This window comes from Hemicordylus capensis, chromosome 2 (assembly GCF_027244095.1).
Source record: "Hemicordylus capensis ecotype Gifberg chromosome 2, rHemCap1.1.pri, whole genome shotgun sequence".
NCBI lineage: Eukaryota > Metazoa > Chordata > Lepidosauria > Squamata > Cordylidae > Hemicordylus > Hemicordylus capensis.
In genome coordinates this window covers 101,886,827-101,911,500 of record NC_069658.1, presented here as the reverse complement: position 1 = coordinate 101,911,500, position 24,674 = coordinate 101,886,827, and the positions used below count along the sequence as shown (strand labels likewise).

At 43.5% G+C, this 24,674-nt stretch overlaps 1 protein-coding gene across 2 annotated transcripts in view; it reads right to left on the bottom strand.

Moving 5' to 3' along the window:
• Window positions 1–832: 832 nt before the first annotated feature.
• The window catches only part of LOC128347645 (guanine nucleotide-binding protein subunit alpha-14), a 67,004-nt gene continuing 43,162 nt past the window's right edge, over window positions 833–24,674 (bottom strand). For both annotated transcript variants that reach the window (XM_053302576.1, XM_053302577.1), the window contains exons 3-7: window positions 9,171–9,325; window positions 6,450–6,578; window positions 3,074–3,203; window positions 1,919–2,072; window positions 833–1,553 (exon numbers count right to left, since the gene is read on the bottom strand). In XM_053302576.1, the coding sequence (XP_053158551.1) occupies window positions 1,363–1,553; window positions 1,919–2,072; window positions 3,074–3,203; window positions 6,450–6,578; window positions 9,171–9,325 (759 nt within the window). In that variant the 3' untranslated portion in view covers window positions 833–1,362. The remainder of the gene's footprint in view (window positions 1,554–1,918; window positions 2,073–3,073; window positions 3,204–6,449; window positions 6,579–9,170; window positions 9,326–24,674) is intronic.

Genomic DNA, 24,674 nt, shown 5'->3' with positions numbered 1-24,674 from the left:
AATTAGAATATTACATGGAACCAAGAAGACAAGGATTGAAGAATAGAACAATATCGGACCTCTGAAAAGTATACAGTGTACTGTGCTTGATTGGCCAGCAAACTCGCCTGACCTGAGCCCATAGAGAATCTATGGGGCATTGCCAAGAGAAGGATGAGAGACGTGAGACCAAACAATGCAGAATTGCTGAAGGCCGCTGATGAAGCATCCTGGTCTTCCATAATACCTCATCAGTGCCACAGGCTGATAGCATCCATGCCACGCCGCATTGAGGCAGTAATTGCTGCAAAAGGGGCCCAAACCAAGTACTGAATACATATGCATGCTTATACTTTTCAGAGGTCCGATATAGTTCTATTCTTCAATGCTTGTCTTCTTGGTTCCATGTAATATTCTAATTTTCTGAGATTGTGGATTTGGGGTTTTCATGAGCTGTACGCCATGATCATCACAATTATAACAAATTAAGGCTTGACTTATCTCGCTTTGCATGTAATGCGTCTGTCTCATATATCAGTTTCACCTTTTAATTTGCATTACTGAAATTAATGGACTTTTGCACGATATTCTAATTTTCCGAGTTTCACCTGTATATTGTCCATAGCTGGCGGATAGGTTTCTAAAACCAATCATGCATTCTCATCAAGATGCCAAAAAGCTGTTAAAATGACTCTTTACTATATATTTTGAAAAGTAGGTCTCAAGAAAGACAACTTCCTGTGCAACTAGGTGTCATAAATTTGACTTCTGCACTGTTTGATTCATAACAGGGATCAGTGTTTCAAAGCAAACCAGGCATTATCTGCCAAGACTTTGAAAGAAAGCTACTGTAGAGAATTTATTTATTTTATTTTGATTTTGATTTCATTTATTATTATTTATTTGATTTCAGTTTATTTGATTTTAATTTCAAAAAGCATGTAAAGTATTAAATATAATTACTTTTTCCATTCACATTCCAAGCACTCATTTCTTATTCAAGTTACAATATAATATCTAACCTTCTAAGGCATCTCAGGTTTAAAGCTATATATGATTTTATACATGATCATCAAATACAATAAAAATGCAAGTTAAATGAAGCAGAAAGCATATATTAAAGCCTATACAATTTTTTTTCTTAAATAAAACAAAAATCCTCACATATGTATCTCAAATTAAAAGTGAAAGACACAAAACAGTATTCTGTAGTTTTTTTAAAAAACGGACTTGTAAACATAATTCTTGAAGTTCAGTTTCTGTTCAGTAAATATTCCACCCTCAGATGCAATTACTGCAGACAAACACAGAGCTATCTACTATTCCTGTTAAATACAATGCAGATTGCTTGGTGAATAGATAGAATAATGGGTCGCTTTTGGTTTACACCAGGTTGAACTCCCTTAGATTCAACTGCAGAATGGTGTCCTTCACAGCAGCAAAGACAAATCTAATGTTCTCTGTGTCAGTGGCACATGTAAAATGGGAATAGATTACTTTCTCTTTGTCTGGACTCTGATCCTGGTATAGCTTCAGAATGAACTCTCGGGCAGCTGTGACGTCTTGCTTAGGTCCTGTTCAGTAGCAAAAGTGATAATGTTTAAGATGCAGTCTTTGTCTTCAAAGAAATGTCTAGTTTTCACCAGCATATACAGAATCACTTACTTATAGTTCAAACATGCTATTGGTGACTAGATTATTATTTTCTGTATGGATAGCAGTGTACATCTACTAAGCAGAAATTGTGACAATATTTAATTTCTCTTGGAGGCAAGTGTTTAAGACTGTCCTGCAATGTCACAAACTGACCTGGGTAGAGAACTGGGTAGCCAACATATTTAGCATCTGGAGTGCTGATCACATAAGTGAATGGAACAAAGCAGATTAGCAGCCTATGGCCATTTCTAAGAGACAAGATCTATCTGGAAATATTGTTTACCTGTGAACTGTGGAAAATAGGTGATTAAGTGAGAATACATAATCTTTTCTTCTAACAGATCTTTTTTATTTAAGAATAAGATAATTGAAGAGTTTAGAAACCAAGGGTATGTGATGATAGTTTTAAATAAGGCTTTGCTTTCTTCCATCCGATTCTGAAAAAAAAAAAAGCGATGAAACTATTTAAAGATGCTTCATGCTCAAATAAAAGTCCAGTTCTGTCATAAACAAATACCACTGGTGTTTCAGATTATCTACAGAGAGATGCACTCCAGGTATCATTAATTCTGACAAATGCATTAACATTCTTAAAGTGCCAGGATATGGAGTAGGCCTTCCATCGAATATACACAAGGAGAATTCACATGGCAGGAGGCAATCCCTAGATTGTGAACTGCAGAGAATAGTATATGGGATGGAATAGAAATGAGACAGACAGATAGAGATACATTGGCCCCAAACTGTAAGGGCTTTAAAAGGTGATGACCACTCATTTGAATCAGGCTTGGAAATTAATTGTGACTCAGTGCAAGTCGAACTGCACAGGGACAACATACTAGGCATGCCAAAGCAGTCTGGTGACAGCATTCTATACCTGCTGCAGTTTCAAATACCCTTCAAACATAGCTTCATGTAAAGTATGTTACAGTTGTCAAGCCTGGATATGAATAAGGCATGGGTGACAATGGCCAGATCTGCTTTCTTCAGAAAAGGGTGCAGCCAAAATTGTGCAAAGGCCAACTTCTGGCCATGGCAGCTACCTGGACATCCAGAAGCAATATATCTTCCAAGAGCACACTCAAACTGTGCACCTGCTCCTACAGGGAAGTGCATTTTTTATCCAGAAGACACTGAACTGCCAACTCTGGATAAGTTGTGCTACTGACCAAACACACCTGTCTTTTCCAAATTCAATTTTATATTGTTAGCCCACATCCAACCCATAGCAGCTCTCAGGCATTGATTCAACACTTCCACTGTACCCTTGGAAATGTACACGGGAAATGAGAGGTAGAGCTGGGTGTCATCCACATAGTGATGATACCCCAATCCAAACCTTTGGATAACCTCTCCAAATGGTTTCATGAGCCAGGAAAGAACCCTGTGAGATCCCACAGAGAGACAATACTCTCTAGCACTTCTCTCTTTCCTTTACCTCATTGTCGCTTTCGGCCAATACTTGATCATATTCACTCAAAGCAACTAAGAATATTATGGAGGTAACACTTTCAAAACAGTGAATCCACTTCCTTCTTTCTGATCTCTGTCCACCAACATCCACCATTCTGTTAAACAAAAGCATAAGTAACTTTCAGGGATTCTACCATATTCCAGAAACTGGGTTCAAATATCAAATATGCCTCACAGCAGAGCCAAAGTGAATTATGTTCCAGTAACATATATCAATTTATTCTTCTTTGTGGCCTTTGGGAAGACACAACAGTGGGATCTACATCTGTACAGAGCCTCATTTGGAACTCAGTCTCAAGAATTTTCATCCAAGCCCTGCTCACTGCAGAAAGAACACATACCTCAATGGGCATACCTCCTCCCTCAGGTCATTGATAATCTCTGAGTAACATTAGACCAGTGGTCCCCAACCAGGGTTCCTTCAGCTGTTGCTGAACTAAAACTCCTAGCATCCCCAGCTACAATTTATTGTGGCTGGGGATGCTGAGAGTTGTAGTGCAATTTATTGTATTACTAGTAATTTGAACGGGCGCTAGCCCATGTATTTCCCCCCGTGGCCACCGCCGCCGATCGGCCGCGCGCCCTCCCAGCTGCTTTTTCATCCAAACCCCCCCCCCCACGTTTAAGGGCCAAATTGGCCCATGCACTTACCCCCGCCCGCCGCAGCGCAGAGAAAAGGGGCCTGACGGGGCCAGAGCGCCGCCGCCTCACCCGTACTCCCGCAGCGGCGGCGGCCGCCATCGTAATCGGCCCATGCACTTACCCCCGCCCGCCGCAGCGCAGAGAAAAGGGGCCTGACGGGGCCAGAGCGCCGCCGCCTTGCCTGTACTTCCGCGGCGGCGGCGGCCACCATCAGGGCCAGTCGGCCCGCCGCAGCCGCTGCCTCACCCACACTCATTGTCACCGTGGTGGCGGTAGCTGCCATCGGGGCCAGTTGCCCCGCCGCGGCCACCGCCACCTCTGTGCGAGGCGGCGGCTGTGCCGCCGCCTTGCCAGCACTCTGTTCCCGTTGGCGGCGGCCGCTTCTCCTAGGCCACCGCTTCTTGGGCTCCAATATGGCCACCGGTGTCTGGGCAGCCGTGTCTTTTTGGGCCGATTTGGGCATGCGCTCCGCGCATGCCCAGAACGGCCCAAAAGGACACGGGCAGCACGGCAGCACGCTTAAGGCTTTTATGGTATAGGATACAATTTATTGTGGCTGGGGATGCTGGGAATTGTAGTTCAGCAACATCTGGAGGAACCCTGGTTGGGAACCACGGCATTAGACTGTCAAGTATTATATTTTATTTGTATAATTGGAAGAGTGGTATTAAGTGTGATGATGTGAAGGCCATTGGTAGTTACTATAGGGAACATCTAAATAGGTTACTATTTTGCAGGAGGCAAGGCATGGAGTGTTTCACTTGTTCAATCAGCAGTGCAGCTGCTGTTAAAATGGCTTGAATTGTCTTTCCAAGTGGGTCCATTAGAAGCATGAGAAGTGGATGCTCATGTATCTCCCTTAGGACTAGGAGTGCTGATATGGGTACTGTTATATGATATAAAGGAAATGGGCATTCAAACATTCTTGAAGCCATGAAGAGGCCAAACTATCCATCAGCCATTTGCAGTTGCTGCTACATAGTGACTGAAGTTGTGATTCAGCCCTGTGTTAAACTATTCAGATTGGGCAGGGGGGCGGGGGGCACTGTTGAAAAGCACTATATAACTATTCCTAGTAATAATAATTAATTGCTTTTAAAAATTGGTTAATAAGAATACATATCTGTATTAATACGAATACGTATTAACATAGATGAAATACTTACCTTTTGGTGGATATTAATTTGTCAGCAAATGGGAACTGTGATTATATGTGGGCAATACAAAATGTCTGGATGCCTCAAATACCTTTGTGTGTGCTTTTAATATGAAATAGCAATATTAAGTATTTAATATTAAACACACTAGCTGACATCCTAATGAAGTACTCATGCTTTTAAGGATGGAGCATGATGCGCCACTTCCTGCTCCCCTGTGCAAGTGCAGTGGCACAAGTGCCTTTAGATTCTGGAGCACTCCCTGCACTCTGGAAGGGCTTGACAGAATCAAACACATGTCACTGGGGGCCAGAGACGTGTTTCCGATCTTGCAGAGCAACTCCGGATTGAGGGAAGCACTCTGGAGTCTAAAGGTTCTTGATGAGTGCTCAATTGCACTCATGCAGGGGGAAAGGGAAAGTTGTACACAGGCTCCTGTTGTGTTCCTGCAGCCACTAGATGCACAAGTGCTTCAGTAGTCAGGATGTCAGCCTACTGCATGGCATGCTTAAAAAAATGCTGGCTGATGTCCAGACTAAGTTACTCAGTAGCACTATTCAGAAGTCGCTTTAAAGAACTACTAAATTTCAATAAGACTTGGTCTAGTAAATTTAGTCAGGGATGTCAGCCATTTTTTATGAGGAGGAACAACAATAGTTTAAATGTTCCCAAAGTCTAGATGATTGATGATGTGAGTTCTAAACACCTTGAGTAGAAAAGTGAGATAGGAGTCTTAAGGACTAATTGTACAAACCATTAGGCTAGTTAATATGTATATAAAGACTGGGGTCACACAGATGGCCATTGCACATGTGCGGCAGCTTCCCAAATGGCTGCTGCCAGTACACAGAGGCCCAGAACGAGCCAAAAACCACCCAGACTGGGCCATTTGAGACTGAGGGGGAGGAGAAACCACCAGAGATGCCCCCCCTGGACACAGCAGCACCCCCTGTAGGTGATGAGTCCTTTAAAAATATTTAAATGTTAGAATCCCCAAATTGGTTCAAATTGGAGCTGAGCCGGGGTGGGGGTGTGTGTTCAGTGGTGTGCAAAACCAAAGATGCCCAGTTCTGTTATAGTCCAGTTCGAACTCAAACTGAACTGGGCAAACCAGTTTTGTGCACACCCCTAATCGGGGGTACAACACAGTAGCATATTCCAATGAAACTGCATCAGTAACTATTACCAGGTGCAGTATAAGAGCAGCACACAATGCCATTATGCAGGACACAAATGGATGAAGAAAGGACACAGGAGAGATGGAACAGGTTAGGAGCCAACTTTTTTTTTGGTTCACAGTCTCTTAAAGGGTTTACAGGCTGTTGCAGAGTTGGTGCAACCTTGTATACTTGACATATTGTGGAAGATAGTGGCAAACAAGAGGAAATCATGAAGGTGGACTTTGTCTCATTTGCCTCACATTGCATGCTAGCACAGCTATAGCTGCATAACCACTGCACTTGCTTTCACAAGTGCATGCCTATAGACCTGAACATGTTAATACTGCTTTACCTCCTGTTCCCTTTCTATAACCCAACTTACCTAAACATAACACTGTCTAGATCAAAAGGATATTCGATAATTCCAGTGGTTGGTACTCTTACTCTGAGAACATCTTGCTCTGTTGGTACAAATGATGGCAAGGCAATACGATCTATGTCCGAAAGATAACTGTAAAGCCAAAAGCACACATCTTTGTTTAGTACATGGATTCCATGTCATCATGAATGAATCTACCATATTTTGAAATGTATATTTTATTTAAAGATTGATTCACAAATAAATACAAGCTAGTAGTGCAGAGTCACTAGATGACTGAGCTGAGAATCAGGAGGTTCCCTATTCTAATCTCACCTCTACCATAAACTCACTGGGCCGGGTGGGTGGTAGTGGTGGTATGCAGGCTAGTCTCTCAGATTCAGCCACCCCCAGCCAGCAATATGGACTAATACTACTAATCTCACAGGGTTGTTGTAAGGATTACATTATAATACAGATGTTTTAACAGCACAAGAAACAACCAGAGAAGAGCCCATCACCTATTCTGCCTTCGAATTTAATTTCTGTTAAGTGCATACATTCCAAGTCAATATTTTAGAAAGCCAAAATGTTACTCAAATCATGCTTGTGATATCATGCTTGCAGAGGTAAGCACATATAGGGAAAGAATGGTGATGGGCACCAGAAGAGCACTACTTAAAGGTAAACCTTTCAGGTAAACTTGTGGAGTGCCACTCAGGTAAGCCTCCACAGGTTTTTGGGAGAGGTCTACCTTGGCAATAGTGATGGTGGCTGCAGCTTGGAGTGGTTTTGGCAGCTGCACCAACAACTGCCACCCTTTCCCACTAGGGTCTCAAGGCTTGGCCATGGGCTCTCTGCCAGCGCTCCCTGGCCCCACATCAAAGAATTCAGAAATATCAGCAAAAAACCTAGATCTGTCTGTATGCTGTCTGTTATAGGACTTAGAAACCACTGAACTGAACTGCACCTACAGGGTGTAATTCAAAAGCTCATGGCATGCAAGTATTATGTAGGTTTAATAAATTTGGCTCACCGACCTTAAAATTCCAGTTCTAGGAACTTCACATTCTCCTCTATCAGGCAGGGTCAACCTAGCCATGACACTAGACACAACTGGCTTACATACCGCACCATCCATGGGCGTTTTGCACACTGGGGGCAATACCGAGACTTTCAAATGCAGGTTGCACTACAGCACACTTGCACAAAAGCCAAAATAACATGAGAGCTGCATGATTGCATAGCCATTGCATTTGGGAGACTCAGCAGCACCGGCTGTGCGCAAAGCAGAGGCCCATTGGGTATGTGCAGTGGCCTCCCAAATGGCCACTGCAATGGAGGGCAGGCCCAGAATGGGCCGAAGACCACCTGAATCGGGTGATAAATAAATGGAGGCTAGTGGGGGGGGAGGGGAACTCTCACAGGAGACACACACACCACTGGTAGTCAAATCTAAGCCCCCAGACCAGGTGGCAGTAAGTAAAATTTAATTTTTAAAAAGTAAAAATATATATTTCAAAAACACTCGTGAACCTCCCTGAACGACCAGGGGGTTCTGTCTGACAGCAATTCGAACCAGGGGGAGGGGGTTGGTTCAACATCAGACCATTGGACTAAACATGTTCAATGTCAAACCTGTTTGCACATCCCTATGGCAGCTTAGGAAACAAAAACAACAACAACATAGCTACAAGGGAAGTTTTCATTAGGACCATGTTGCAGGGCAAAGGAATACACACATCAGATTGCCCCACACACACACGCACAGAGGCAATGATGCGTCACATCTAGTGTGGCCCTCAGTGTTTGGACCTAGACTGTTCAGGCGCTCTGCAACATCACCTCAACTGAGCCAATGGTAGCCAGTTGGTAGTGGCACGTCGAATTGCCAAGCCCCACTGAAAAATTGTAGCAGATCAGCAAATTGCTTCCTAGTCGCACCCACAATTTATTTATACTTGCAAAGTACTGGCTACCCAGGCATTTCAAAACTAATGCCTGGGTAGCCAAAGAACAAGAGAATTTCTCATTTTCATATAATAGCATGAAACAGTCTGTCATACTGATGGATAATTTGCTGACTGTAAGGTATGTATACTGTGAGGCAGTCTTTACTCAGTTACCCATAGAAATAAGACCTCTGAATTGTTTTTACTTCAAGCAAAAATAACTCATCTCATTTAGCAAGAATAATGAAAATAAATCTTAATTAGCAAGAATATCTACTCATGCTCTGGCTATGATAATCATATGTTGTCCTCCTTCACTGAGAAGAAGAATAGCTGGTTAGCAATTTCAGTACCTATAAGAAGAGAACTATTTGTACTACAACAACAAGATTATTGGCCAAGATGACGGGCAGCCATATGTTGATGTTAGGAACCTGCTGAGGCTGCTGCAGAACTTGAAAGGCAGCCCCAGTGGTATCCCTCGACAGGGCTGCCACAGAACAACTTAAAAGCACTTCCAGGCAGTCGCACAGTGCTCCTTCCACAAGGACTGCCCTATCGTGCTGCACTGTTGGAGCTGCCTTTCAGGATGCAAGGCACCCCTGGGGCTGCCATAACATTGCTGCAGGGCTGCTTGTCATTTTGGCCATTGACTTAAAAAGACAAAAACACCACACATTGAGGCAGATATGATTTATAGCCAAAACATAGTAATGTGATGCAATTCAAAGCTAGTCAAGCTTAGAACTCGTGATAATAATATGGAATCTGGCAAAGTTATCATCATACATACTATTTAGCCGAGTCTGTCAATTGATATTCTCTCCGTCTGTTATAGCATGCTTGGATTCCTGGGTCCTCCCACAGCTTCTTAATTGCTTCCACATGTTTTCTTTCAAGTGTTGTTACTTTGTCTACCTCCATTTTTCCAATCATCAGACTATTTTCCTGAGAAGAGCAGCGAGGAAGAAGATGGTCATGGGTTTATAATCAATTTAGAAATGTCATAGATTAGAGTGTACTAAGTATGTATCAAATTCCAAATAGTTTTGGTATATTACTTGGTATGCATTGAGCAAAACCTTCCAGTACTAAAACTGGATACCAAAGCAGATTAAAGTTCATAAAGCATATACCAAAGCCTTCTCTCACTATTGCTTAAGATACACACACACACAAACACACACAGAAAGCTACAGTATATAGGAGCATAACAATGGAAAAGTTAACTCTACTATCATTTCTTTAATGCACAAATAACATTCTCAATTTTATTCAACTGATTGGAAACACAAAGCCATGATTAAACCACAGTTCCACATGACATCTAAACCCAGTCAATGTGTGAAAGAGAAAAAAAGCTTATTTAAATCTATGCAAACTCAGTTGTGTTCCAAAACTTGCTATGGTTTCCTCAGTGTATTTCACTTTTTTAATGCTCTGAGAAGCATAAACAGCTTTCAGAAGCATAACATTTGCATAACATAAGAACTTCTGCCCAGGCATAAAGATTCTTATACAATATGCTGAAAATGTCACTAAAAGGGCCACTCTTAAACTGGATACAGGACAGGAAAGGTTTGCTGATTAATCTAATTTGGTAGATGTTTGCACCTGCACCAGATTGATTTTTAGGCTCTCTTATCATTAATGGGCTCGGAGCAAATCCAGCAAGAAGCGCTTTGTTCATATTCAAGAGGGCAAGTGGAAAGCAGCTGAAAATTTTTCTCACTGAGATTTGGCAATTCAGTCTTACAGCAGCATTGTGCAGTGGTTAGAGTGTTGGATCAAGACCTGAGTAAAAATCCCTGTTCAGCCATGAAACTCACTGGATGTCTCTGGGCCAGTCACATCTCTTAGTCTAACCTATTTTACAGGATTGTTGTGAGGATAAACATAACCATGTACATTGCTCTGGGCTCCTTAAAAGCCCTGTGGTTTTCTTTGGTAGAATACAGGAGGGGGTTACCATTGCCTTCACCTGACCACTGATCAGGAGCACCTGGAAGCAGACACAGTTTTTAAATGGGGATGGAAGGAAGCCCCATTTTTATTAGAGCACATTGTATTAGTGGTTCCATCTTTTATGAAACATCGTTGTAGTTTGTGCAAAATGAGGGCACTCAGTTTGCAAGCAAATGGATTTCAGAAAAGTTAGGAGCCCAACCAAGCCCTCAGAAGGCATTGGATTTTTCAAGAGACGAACCTCTCTGGATAATCTCAATGGGCAGTGGAGCTCATGGTGAAGAAGACATTCTCTTAAATACCCAGTGCCTAAGCTGTTTAGGACACTATAAGTTATAACCAGCACCTTGTATATTGACTGGAAACTTATTGGTAGCTATTGTAGCTCTTTTAGTATAGGAGTAATATGGTCACTGTGATAACCCACAGACCAACCTGGCTGCTGCATTCTGTACCAATTGCAGTTTCCGGACTATGAACAAAAGCAGCCCCACATAGTGCATTAGTCAAGTATGGAGGTTACCAGCATATGTACCATTATTCTGAGGTTGTTTATCTCAAGAACTGGACACAGCTGGCATATCAGCCAAGGGTGGTAGAAAGCACCTCTGGCCACCACCTCAACCTGAAACACTAGGGGGAGGTTTGGATTCAGAAGCACTACCAGACTGTGTACCTGTTCCTTCTGGGGAAGAGTGACCCCATCCAGAACTGGCAGATCAAAATCATCTCCTGAATTTCAACTCCTCTCCGCACAACAAGTACCTCCATCTTATCTGGATTCAGTCTCAGTTTGTTATACCTCATCTAGCCCGTCACTGCCTCTAGGCAAGCATTTAGGGAGGTTATTGCTTCTCCTGGTGATGGTAATATGGAGAAATAGATTTAGGTGTCATCGGCATACTGATAACATGCTGCACCAAATCTCCCGAGGATCCCTCCCAGCAGTTTCATGTACATGTTAAAAAGTATTGGAGACAACATGGAGCTCTGGAAAACACCATATAAAGGTTCAGGTTCCTGTTATAGAAGGGCCCCCAGTGCTGAACATGTGTGAAAGTGCACAGGAAGGATTGTGGGTGGAAGCAGACACCTACGTGAGCACAGGGAGGAGATGTCCTGCTGATTCACTGGATGTTCTGATTTGCAGCTCTACCATTCAGACTCTTCAAAGTTTATGTCTGTCATTAACCAGCTAACAAAAAGTCTATTCAGACTTTGTCATTCTTATCCAGAAACTGCGTCTTTCTTTACACTGACCACACGCATATCCTTGGCAGGACAGGAGCAGGACTCACACTTGATAGCTTCTTCATTCAGAGAGGTTAACTCTCAACCAAAAACCCCCACTCCACACCCATTATTCATTCATTCATTCGATTTTTATACCACCCTTCCAAAGTGGCTCAGGGCGCCAATTAAAAGAAAACCATTAAAATCAGTAACAAATAAAATAGAGATTATAAAACAATGTAGAACAACAACAATTGTTGCCCAACTGATCTGTATTGATAAACTGCTAACCCCTGCTAACTGGCAAAGAGGCACCTTTCATTTATTCATTCATTCGATTTCTATACCGCCCTTCCAAAAATGGCTCAGGGCAGTTTACACAGAGAAATAATAAATAAATAAGATGGATCCCTGTCCCCAAAGGGCTCACAATCTAAAAAGCAACAGTAACTGGAGGTACTATGCTGGGGGTGGATAGGCCAGTTACTCTCCCCCTGCTAAATAAAGAGAATCACCAGATTAAAAGGTGCCTTTTTGCCAAGTTAGCAGGGGTAATACATGGGTATAATAGCAGGGTAATGCATTCTTGAGCATTTTAATTTTAAATAAGACTTATTCCCAACTATGCACTGATAGGATGCAGCCCTCTGTCAATTTTATTGGAGTAGCATGGTTAAATAAGAGCTTTATAGGCTTAACTAACTTCTTGCCTAACAGAAAGTACACTTTGTTCCAACCCAAGCCCCCAGCCCTCAGTCCCACCCTTGAAGGCCCAGCCCCAAAGGCCGGCCCCCTACAGGCGGCCCGACGAGCCTCCTTGCTTTTAAGCCTGAAAGCCCCGAAAGCCACTCCTCTCACAAGCAGCTCCCAGGACAAGCGACAGGTGGTGTAATTCAGCGGTCTGGGAGGCTGGCAACCAGCCAGCTGGAACTTGGCGGCCAACCAGCAGGATAGGATGCTCCCCCATCTAGGCTGAAATGTGCACAGGAGGCAGAGAGGCCAGCTGGTAAGTCCCGTCAAGGCCTTGCACCCCCCGTTACCTTCATTCAGGGACATCTCCTGGTCAACCACACAACCATCTTAAGCCATCATCAGTAGTCAGCCTAACAAAGAGATGGTCAGTGGGCCTTACTGGCCGCACAACCTCATAACAGTATTTATAAAATGTGGTTGGGATTATGAGCCCTGTCCCTTAATTCCCAACATTATGCTGACTGGCTCTAGTAAATGTTTTACCCAAAACTACAAAGAACAACGACTAGCCCTTGGCATAAGGAAGAACTTAGAACTGAACCAATTCCAGCTAAGCACCTAAATCTGCCTCTTGCTTCCAGAGAAGCATAATGGAATTCTCTATTTAAAAATTCACATACAAGCTGCTGTCACCATAGTAACCAAGCACTGCCATTTTGTCTAGATATGTTGCACTGAACATTGTGCATGAGAACACAAAATAGCTGAGCTGCAGAACTGGATTTAAAAAATATTACAGCCTTCATTCCAGTATCTTGAGCTCAAAGATATGCCTTGCAGCATGCTCTGAAATGCACACCTTCAAGATAGCAGAGTCCTGAGACACATTAAAAACCAACACATTTATTGTAACAGGCTTTCATGGACTATAGTCTGTTTCATTAGATGCTTTTATGATGATAATCCATAACCTTGTATTACAAGTGAGTTTCAAACTCTATCTTGACATTCATTGTTCTAACAGAGGCTGACATCCAGAGAAGCCTACCAGAAGCAGGCCAGGAAGATGTGGCTGTGTGACAGAGCTTTCCTAGCTCTGCAGGGACCACAGCAGGGGGAGCAAATTTTGACAATTTGCTCCAGAAGTGCCACATGACCTGAAAATATGTTCCTGAGGGTCACACAGCCTCTGTACCCGTGTTCGTATGCATCCATTTGTGTGCATGTATTTGTCCATTTTTGTGCATGTATTTGTGTGTCTGTTTTGTGTGCATGTATTTTGCATGTGTTTGTGTGTTACCTGTTCATGTTGCATTCAAGGTCATTATTCCAAAAGTCTCAGATATAATCAATGTTGATCTTATCAATGTCTTTAAGTTTCTGATAAAGTGAGGCTACAGGCTTAGGTACATTTAATAAATGTTCCAAATCTAGTAATAATGATGGCATTTCAGAAGCTGCAATCGCAGCAGGACGAAAGAGTCATGACAATAAACGTTTTAGCTGGATAAACTGCCAGCTCATATTTGAAGGTATTTCAAATTCAGCTCTCAAAGTGTCAAAGGATTTTAAAACAGCTTCAGAAAATATCAATTGATCTAATGCGATGACAATGCGAGAGGCCCAGCTGGCCCAATAAAAAGACTTATGAACAATCCTGTGTGCATGCGGGTCAGCCACTTCTGGTATGATGTGGACCGGGGCTTCAAGGAGGTATGCTGCAACTCCGTGCCAGAGGTTTTGGGGAAAGCACTGGTGGGGAGAAAGTGGCGGGGCAGGTAAGGACATCCTCCCTGCCTCTTAAAGGAACCCCCACCTCCGAACCAGCGCAAATGCCGGACTTTAGAACCAGTTTGGCGTTCCATAAAGAAGTACCAAACTGGTTCGTGCACATCCCTACTAGCCATAAGTGTAATGGAGCAGAAAAACCTTAACTTTTCACTCATTACTCAAAACTTCACCAAGCCACTAAAAGTCACTCTACCTAGACAAGCTTGACAAAAAACATCAGTCATTTTCACCAACATTTGAAATAAATATATGTTGCAGTTTTGCATATGTCTAACAAATATATACATATATTATTACTGTATTTACCTGAATCCAAGACTAGTCCCCCCCCCAAATTCTTATAAGTTAGAAATTGGGAGGTTGTCTTAAATAAAAATTCCATTTGTGTAAATAAGTATAAGCTGTACAACACCTCTATTTTTAAAGGGGGTCTTTTTAAATTCAGAATTGTCTTCTGTTCAGATAAATACAGTAACATACATATAACAAATATATGTTGCAGTGCTATGATTGGGAGGAGATTGGGAAACTGAGTGAATAACCAGGCTGTCCCAAGGGTTAATCCTGTGGCAGGTGAGACAAGGCACAGTGCAGAGGGCAGAGAGAGGAGAGCAGGAACGAACCATACCTGTGGCTCATTTATGACCTCCTCTGACCAACCCATACTGACCGTTACTGATAAAGACGTTGACTGGAGAATATTGTACAGAAAGAGAGTGCTAAAATAAGTCTTCACAGTGGCAGGAACAAAGTGCAAGTTCCAGGTACTGAATAGTGATCTTCACTATTTTTCAAGCAGGAGCCACTTTGACCGCCCCCCCCCCCAAAAGAGCCTTTCAGTGTGAGCCATTTCACATTGTTGACCACTGTGCTTTGTGGAGATTTTCCCAGCATCAGATGGGGCCTTGCTGAGAACTGGAGCCCTTTTGAGCCCCAGTGACATCTGGAAAGTGTAGTCTTTTGCAGTGCTTTGGCCATAGAGTGGTATGGGGGAAACCCTGGGAAGGAAGGACTACACTTACCAGCATTGCTGGACACCTTCCAAGATGGCACAGGGGCTAGAGAGGGCCTTAAAAGGAGCTTAAAGGATTAACACCATGGCAGGCAAGACAAAGCAAAGTGTGGTGGCCGGGGCAGGGAGAAGAGAACAGAAATGAATGTGGCTCATTTACTGCCCTGCCCCCGTCCTGCCTGCTGTTGCTTTATCCAGTGCCCTGGGCTTTTTTGCATTCCTGCCCCATCCTCATCTCAATTTCCAAGCTCCAGTCCTTGCCTTACCTCCATAACACTATTCCAGTCATCTCCCATCTCATCATCATTCATGACCTCTCTGGACTGACCTTCCAGTATTGCCCTCAATCTAGCCCGAGTAGGGAGCATGGGGGCGGGCGGGACAGGTTCAGCCACCAAGGTCTAGGGGGACTGCCAAGGCACCCCTTGCTGTCAGCTAGGGCTCCCTTGTCCCCTCCCACACCCAGCTGGTGAATGAAGGGCTCTCTGGCTGGGGGCGCAAGGCATACCCCTCTCTTCCCCAGCCAGTGTTGCACTGAAACACTAGCTGTGCTGAGGTCGGGGGAGGGGAGAGCCCAGCCAACCAGCATTTCAATGAAACCCTGACTGAGGAGGGATGGGAGAGGGTCCAAATGGACCCTTTCCAGGGCAGTGGCCCCATCCGTCACCTCCGACATCAGACGCAAGGGGGCAGGGCCAATACAGAGGACAGGGCGTGTCAGCCCAAGCAGAGCTTTCCTTTCATAGTCAGCAGTTTGTGGAATTTGTGTCTCAGAGCTCCTTTCCTTGCCTCCTCGAGAAGGCAGGGAAAGGAAGTGCCAGTCAGCAATTCCACAAACTGGTGACTGGGGAAGGGACGCTCTGCCAGGGCTGATGGGCCCCATCCTAGGCACTGCCTCTCCCCCTTGCGATTGATGTCAGATTCAGTGGGCATGGCATGGGGCACAATTTGTCCTCCAGCTGTGGCCAAGCTCAATATGTGCCCCCAAACCTGGGTGCGACCCTCTGGTGCAACTTGCTGGCCAGCTTGTGTGTGACAAAAATATTTTCTTTTTTTGACTCCAGGCTGTGTTTTACTTTGTTTTGGGGGGGGAGGGAAGTGACACTTCTCATTCTTTGAGCTAGTGGTCCCTTAATTCTTGAACTATTCAGGCAATTCTGAAACAACATAGTGAAACCTCAGTTACACCACAATACTTGGGACTATGCTGCAGGGGACAAGAATGAACAATAAAAAGGTGCCATCAGCACTTGAGTATATTATCAGATCTTAGACATTCAGCAACTTATATTTGCATACTCATAAGAAAAACATCTACTGCAATTTAGCTTTTCTTTAAATTGTATCAGGACTATTTCCTACCCACAATACTTTGGAAATAAATAACAAGCACAGATGTGTATTTACTGTTGCTTTTGGCACACAAAGTTAGGTTTCAGTGCGAACTCAGAATTTGATATCATGGAAAAACACACAGCTACCCTGTTGAATAAATAACTGGTGTCATTTGGCTTGATGCAATTCGAGGCCACTTAAATGAAATGGTTTTCTGGATGTTTTAAAAATTGTGAAATTATCCACCATCTGGAAAGGGGTGTGGAATTCTGGAATGTCTCACACAGAGTACATTGCTGCCATCATAGCAACTCTTCATTTTCTATTATTCTTCAAATATATCAGCTCTCCCCCCACCCCCATGGCTTCTATTATCAGATTTTTTTTAAAAAAAAAATCAGATTTCTTTTATGATGTCTTAAACTGTATTATTTACAAAAAGAACACAAAGCTGGTGCAGATATTTTTAACTGATGGCAGATAAGAATGTGACAATCATGTGAGAACCAAACTGAACAATGATAGATTGCACAACTGGGTCCCTGTACTTTTATTTTATTTTATTTGTTTATTTATTTAACATATTTGTATACCACCCAAAATACAAGTCTCCAGGTGGTTTAAAACAAAACAATATAAAATAATTAAAAGGTTAAAACCTTACAATAATTTAAAATTTAAAACAATGTTAAAACTATTTTTAAAAAAACAATTAAAACAGTATCTAATTAAAAATGTCTAATTAAAAGCCTGGGTGAACAAATGTAACTTAACTGCATTTTTAAAAGTTGTCAGAGATGGGGAGGCCTTTATTTCAGCTAGGGATGTGCAAACGGGTTCGAAGTCGAACATGTTCGATGTTGAACCGGTTTGGTTCAACTGTTCAAGGTCAAACAATCACCCCCTGTTTGGGCCAGTTTGGGTGTGTGTGTGTGATTTTTTAAATTTTAATTCCCCCCCCCCAAAAAAACCTTACCCCCTCCGGGGGTGTTATTTGAGCAGGTGGGAGGGTCCACGGAGGTTCCCCCTCCCCACCAGCCTCCCAAAATTTGCATGACCTAGGCCACACAGAGGCCCATTGCTCAGGTGCGGCAGCCTCCAAAATGGCCACCATGCCGGATGGAAAGGCCTGAAAACAGACCAAAGGCCTGAAAACAGGCCAATTTTGAAACTAAGGGAGGCTGGCAGGGGGGAACCTCCACAGATTCCCCCCACCTGCCGCTTCGGATAACTCCCCCAGAGGGGGTAAGTTGGGGGATTTTAAAAAATGTTTTAAAGCTCATGAACTGAACCCCTCCCCCCCAGACCAAACTGTGTTCGAGGGGGTGCCAGACTGAACTAGCCTAGTCTGGTTCAGACCGAACTGGATCAGCCGGTTCCATGCACACCCCTAATTTCAGCAGAAGTAGCAATGGAAAAGTCCCATCTCAGAGTAACCACCAGATGAGCTGGCGGCAACTGCAAACGGACATATTCTGATTATCCCAATGAGTAGTACGGCTCATAGAGGACGATGGTGTTCTCTTAAATACCCAGGACCTAAGCTGTTTTAAGGCTTTATAATGGAAATAAAAGTCATGAGTGACCACAATTCTAATCAGGCCTATGGTAGTGAGGTTTTAATTCTATGTCCGGATTACAGTCCTGATCAGGCTTCCTGCAGGTGCTAGTTTCAGGGGGTAGTGGGAAACCCCCACTCCCACTGATCCCCAGATTGGAAAGATAGCAGGAAGAAAAAATAAAATCTTGTACTTCCCCATCTGCATTGGGGGTTCCCAAACACTTCTACAACTTCCAACTAAAAATACAGAAACATAGGCCCCCGCCATGTAATTTACATGTTGTCTTGTGTGGCTCCATGTCTTCAAAAAGGAATGCTTGTCCTTGGACTAGCCCTATTGACTAAAGTATAAAACATTTATAATAGATGGGGATGATGTTGTCATCTCTTCTGCTCTTCCCAGAGCGGCTTCATCCCCTGAGGGGAATATCTTGCAGTGCTCACACATCAAGTCTCCCATTCATATGCAATCATGGCAGACCCTGCTTAGCTATGGGGACAAGTCATGCTTGCTACCACAAGACCAGCATCTTTCCTATGTCGCTGCTCCCCAATATAGGTGTTTCCCACAGTCTGTAAGAGTGTAAAAACCCAAATAGTTCCATTAGTTTCTGAAGAAGGACTGCAATAAATCCCTGTGATGAAAACTACCTTTATTAGCCAGAAAACCACATGGCTCTGTGGTCGTCAGGGGTCAACACAGACTCGATGGCACAACTTTACTTTAAGAGGGAGTCAACTTCTGAGATTAATTGCATGGGATCCCCCAGCCCCTACTTCATTTGAATAATTAATCCTTTTACTGCAGTTTCCTTAATGCAGACATGACTTCATTCAGGCTTTTCATGACCCACCCCCTGGCAATGAAGTCAATGAATAGCTGACAAGTCCTCAAAGAGGCTGTTAAAAGGGGGCTTCTTCTTTTACAACCTCTTTGAGGACTTGTCAGCTATTCATTGGTTCCATTGCATTGGGTCCCTTTGCTGATCAACAAGCCTCCTCCTCCATAAAATAAAATATATAGGACTTAAGTTCCCAGCACCCTAAGTTCCTCTCTACCAAGTGAATCTTTCTTCCAAATTTCTATTGCAGCACATTGCCTGCTGGAACTCCTACAATCAACATCATGCAGCTGATTAATCTTTCAAATCCTTTGGAATAGCTTGAAACAAAAGGAATTGTCAAACTATGTACATTTTGTGCAGATCCTGTCTGCCTTTGGCCTCTGCTTGACTTCTTAAACAGCAGACGTGCCCCATAGCTCCCTGAAAGGAAGAACTTGGCCACTCAGCCAATACTTCCCAATACAGATAAAAACAGATACTTTGGGGTGCCTGCCTTCTTTGATTGAATTAAGTCCAGGAAACAAAGTAGTGGCAGAAATGTCTACTATTTTTGAAAGTTTTCAACTTCAAAAGGAAGCTGACTGGAGATTAATAAAACCCTGCTTACATGACAGTCTACCACACCTATAGGCACAAGTGCGATCAGACATGACAAAGATGTCTTGCAAACACTTTGAGCGATTGGGCCAGCTGTTTCCAAGCTAGAGGAAATATCAACTTCAAAGTGCATCCTGCCTCACATTTTTAACTCGTTGCTATCAGGCAGAGAATCATGGCTGTAATGGCAGCCATTAAGTTGTGTGCCATCTTCACATGTATATTAAAATGAAGCAGGATGGATAATGAGATTGGACATCATCATCATCAGACTAGCTCAGGCAAGACAGTATTATGCAGCAGGGCCATGAGGACACAAACAGATTCCCCAGGATACTCTGAGTCTCTTATACCAGGGAAATGTTAAGCATTTGATACTTTTCATAAACTATAATGGAGTTTACACATTACTGCTATCGCCCACTACCATTCCCCAAACACTAACCTTATGCAGATGCCATATTGGAAAACCACGTGGAATCATTGTGGCAAGCACAAGCTTCAGCTGGTGAATCAAATTCTGAATCCCTGGATCAAATTCATGATAGTAGACTATCCACAACCCTTCTCATTCACATCAGCAGCCCCGAGCATTGCTCAAAAGATCTGGATCCCAGGCCCACAGCCCCGCCCCCTTAATTATTAAGCTCAGTCATGCCCCATCAAGAATAATTATGTCTGACTCCTTCCCAAAGGGAAACTGGAAGGAGCCAAGTGCTGTATTGGAGGCAAAAGCATCTTTTTTTGTCCCCAACACAACACCTTTTTAAGGAGGAGACAGAGGCGAGAAGCAATTGTTGCTGGTAGTGTAGAGGCAATGACCACCCATCACCCATGTAAGAAAGAAGTGGCTGAAGAGATTTGGGGCTCTGGGTCACTCATTGGGAGCCTGAGCCTCATGGGCCACCCTCACACCCCTGGCAGCAGGTACAAAACACTACAGACATCTATGGCCTCCATAGCCAACATGTTGAGACAGGGCAGGATCAGGAGAAAGGAGCATGTAAAACTAATGGGGAGAGGTGAGATGGCGCTGTTGATAACAGGGTTACAAGCAGAATTTACAACCTCTGAAACACACACAAAAACAGTCACCATTCTTGAGTCTTGGATGTTAGCATGCATATTTCAATAAACAGATTTCAGCCTTAGCCATTACAGTATTCTAAATGTTAGGATAGAGATATTTGGCATCTTGAAAGATACATACTTAAATTTTTTTTTAAAGATAACCACAAGAGAGAGAAACAATACTGACCTTTATTATCAGCTGAATATTACCACAGTTATGTGTTTTACAAGCTTAAACTTACACTTCGTTTGTAAATATTGTGCCTGGTCTAGGATAATTCCCCCCTCCCTCCAGCTTCCCACATCCCATCCCACCCAGATCTCAAGGGTTCCCACTACCCAACCCTCAGGAGTTCCTTTCTGGGGAGGTTGGGGGGGCTACTGTAGGGCAAACCGGGAAATTAGTTTGCATGAGTGCCATTGTGCCAGCATAAGTTAGGCTACAAACCAATGAATTAATAGTTGATTAAAAATAAAAAAGCAGCAAGGCAAGAAGGAAATTAATAAGCAAGATCCTGTTTAAAGAGACACTCCTTTATGAAAACATTTGTTAGTTTTATTTATGTATTTAAAACATTTGTGTGTCACTTTAAAAAAATGCAAAGTGGTTTACATAGCAAAATGAGGCTTGCAAACATGTTTAAATAAAGTTCAGTTTATGATTGTCTTGGTCCTCAAATGGTACAGCAAATAAGCTATACAATTTCAAATCCCAATTTCAAATTCCAGGTCAGCCATAGACTGTGTAGGGACTTCAGCAAGACACTTTCAGCCTCAGCTATCCATTTGTAAAACGGAAACAGCAATAAATACCTCACGTATACATTGCAAAAACAAACAAGAGTTTAAGACGTTGAACTTTCAGAAGATGGGGGATTATAAAAATCCTTCTCTGGTTGAACCCTTTCCCATTTTCCAGTACTCTCACAATATTAGAGAGAAACTCTCTCCCCCCCCCACCCCAGGCCCACTCCGCTGTAGCCATATTTAACTCTCAGTTTCTTACACTCACATACTTCACATGCTCACTCATATCCACACACTAAACCAAAACATCCTTCTTGGCACCATAACATATCACTTTGTTCTCTCAAACCGTTCTCTCAATTTGTGACAAACACAGATGGATATTTATAGAGGGGGGGAAATAGAAACGATGGTTACGGTTGTTTATTCTCCATTAGTTTCCATATGCAAAAGGCCAACAAGACTGGCAAGATTCCTGTTAAAGTGAGGGGATCCACTCACTAAGTTTAAGCATAAGTTTAACAGAGACAGTCCTGGCTGGCAAAGACATACACCCCACTATCAATTCCCTATCCCAGCCCATATTCCTGACGCAATTTTATTTTTAAATTCTGAAGAAACCCTTTCTCCCCTGCTTCCCCAGTTGGACTTTGAGCCATTATGTCTTCCCCAGTGCACTATGAGGTCCTCTTCTGTTATGTTCTCAAGGCTTTCTAGAGCATGGAGCTAGACCTGAATGGTACGACTTTCATTTCCACATCAGTGTTTTACAACAAGCATGACCCCAAATAATGGTTTTGAAACATCTCTGAAGCTAAGCAGTTCTGGAATAGATCAATAAGTAAGTAGGAAAGGAAACTCCCTATGAATCCAGAACACACCACTCTGAAGTCCTTGGTGGTAAGATAAGATACCAATACAACAAATGAAGGAAGCAATAGTTGGTTCCTATCTATCTATACACAAACACAAACACAAACACAAACACACACACATTACAGTAGAACTGGAAACGAGAAGTTCTGCCTCCCTTGTGATGAGTAGAGAGAAGAACCTTAAAACACATAGCTGCAGAATACATGGGGAAGGGGAGAAGGCAAGGAAATAAAGGAGGTACTCTGCAATAAATGTAATGTTTATATGCAGTGCCCATACCCAGAACATCTCTGTACTCTAAGTGGAGAGAGGCCTGTGGATACACCAGTAAAAGGGTGCAACAGAAAAAAGGAGAGGAGAGCTAGTCTTGTGGTAGCAAGATTGACTTGTCCGATTAGCTAAGCAGGGTCCACCCTGTTTGCATTTGAATGAGAAACCACATGTGAGCACTGTAATATATTACCCTCTGGGGATGGAGCTGCTCTAGGAAGAGCAGAAGGTTCCAAGGTCCATCTCTGGCTTCTCCAAGATAGGACTGAGAGAGTCCTGCCTGCAACCTTGGGAAAGCCATTGCCAGTCTCTGTGGACAATACTGAGCTAGCTAGACCAATGATCTGATTCAGTATATGGCAGCTTCCTATGTTCCACTGTATCTCTTAGAGCCAGGCTACATAGTACACCTATTAGAGATGTGCATGGAACCGGCTGGCCCGGTTCAGTTTGAGTCCGGACCAGACTCGAACCCGCCTGGGCCAGTTTGGTCGGACACCCCCTTGAACCCACCCCCCGGTTTGGTCAGGGGAGGGTGTCAGACCTTTTTTTCTTTTAACTGGAAAAAATTTTTTAATGTCACTTACCCCCTCTGGGGGAGTTGGAGGTGGCAGGTGGGGGGGGGGTCTGTGGAGGTTCCCCCTACCCCCACCGACCTCAATGCAACCCAAACCGGCCCATTAGGCCGTCTCTTTGGCCCGTCCGGGCCTTCTTCCTCGGTGCAGTGGCCATTTTGGAGGCTGCCATGCCTGCGCAATTGGCCTCAGAGACCTGGGTCATGCCAGGCCTCTCAGAGGCCAATTGCTCAGGTGTGGCAGCCTCCAAAATGGCCACCGTACTGAGGGGGAAGAGCTAGCCAAACGGGCTGGTTTGGGCGGCATTGAGGCTGGCAGGAGGAGGGGGGATCTCCGTGGACCACCCCCCCACCTCCAACAACTCCCCCAGAGGGGGTGACATTAAAAAAAATCAGGTTTTTTTTAAAGGCTGGGAACCCTTGAACAGTCGGGGGGTGTTCATTCCAGGGTTGGACCAAACAGGGGGTGGTTCGGTTTAACCCTGGATCATCTAACGAAACCGGCTTGTTGTTGAACCTGTTTGACATCAAGCCAATTTGCACATCCCTAACAGCCATCAAATTAAAATAGTCCTTATGAAGGTTTTTATGGATTAAAATTCAGAAAGCTCTTCCAGCAACACACAGGAGGGGAAAGAAATCACACACAGTGAGGCAATCTCCATTGGCCACATTTTCCCCTCTCATCTATTGCCCTTTCTCTCTCTTCTGAACAGCTTTCTTACTGCCCCTCCCATCTCCTGGGCAATTTTAGTTGCTAGAAAGAGTGATAAGGGGAGGTAGGCACCCAGAAGCTCTTCCTTCATGTGCCCCCTCCAAACATTGACCAGAACCAGACCTGCTCAATTTCAGCAAGGAAGCTCCACTGCATACCTTCAGACTTTGCACAAGACCTTAGTGTTCAGATGTAACTTCCTTCCAACATGGTTGGTAATGGATAACCTTACACACACACACACAATTTATCTATCTATCTATATACACACACAGAGTGCAATCTAGTTCTTCTGAAGCAGGGCTGCGCAACTTTGGCCCTCCAGCTGTTGGACTACATTTCCCATCATCCTTGACTATTGGCCTCTGATGCTGGTGATGATAGGAGTTGTAGTGCAAACACTAAATATTGAGCAAAAAACCGATACAAAAAAATGGATTATTTATTTATTTATTTATACATTTATATCCTGCTCTTCCTTCAAGGAGCCCAGAGCGGTGTACTACATACTTGAGTTTCTCCTCACAACAACCCTGTGAAGTAGGTTAGACTGAGAGAAGTGACTGGCCCAGAGTCACCCAGCTAGTATCATGGCTGAATGGGGATTTGAACTCGGGTCTCCCTGGTCCTAGTCCAGCACTCTAACCACTACACCATGCTGGCTCTCATACTCTGGATATAAATCAGGCTACACTCTAACGTGGGATGAAAAACCTGAATAGTGTGTGAAGTGCTCCCTTATAGGTCACACGGACTTCAGGGTAAATTTGGCCGATGTGAATGGACACCTCCATTTCGGAGGAGATGCAAATTAAAAGCCAGGTGTGAAAAACTTCCTGTAAATTAAAGCACTACACCAAGGCATATTGATTAATAATCTTTGCTTAAAGCCTGGTGCATATTTACATTGTGCTAGCTTGTACAAGTAATAGGAGGAAAGGCTGTGTTTGGGGAAGATGTAGTATGCTAGATCCTATGGCTAATAAAGTTTTCCATATGAAAAGCAGCACAA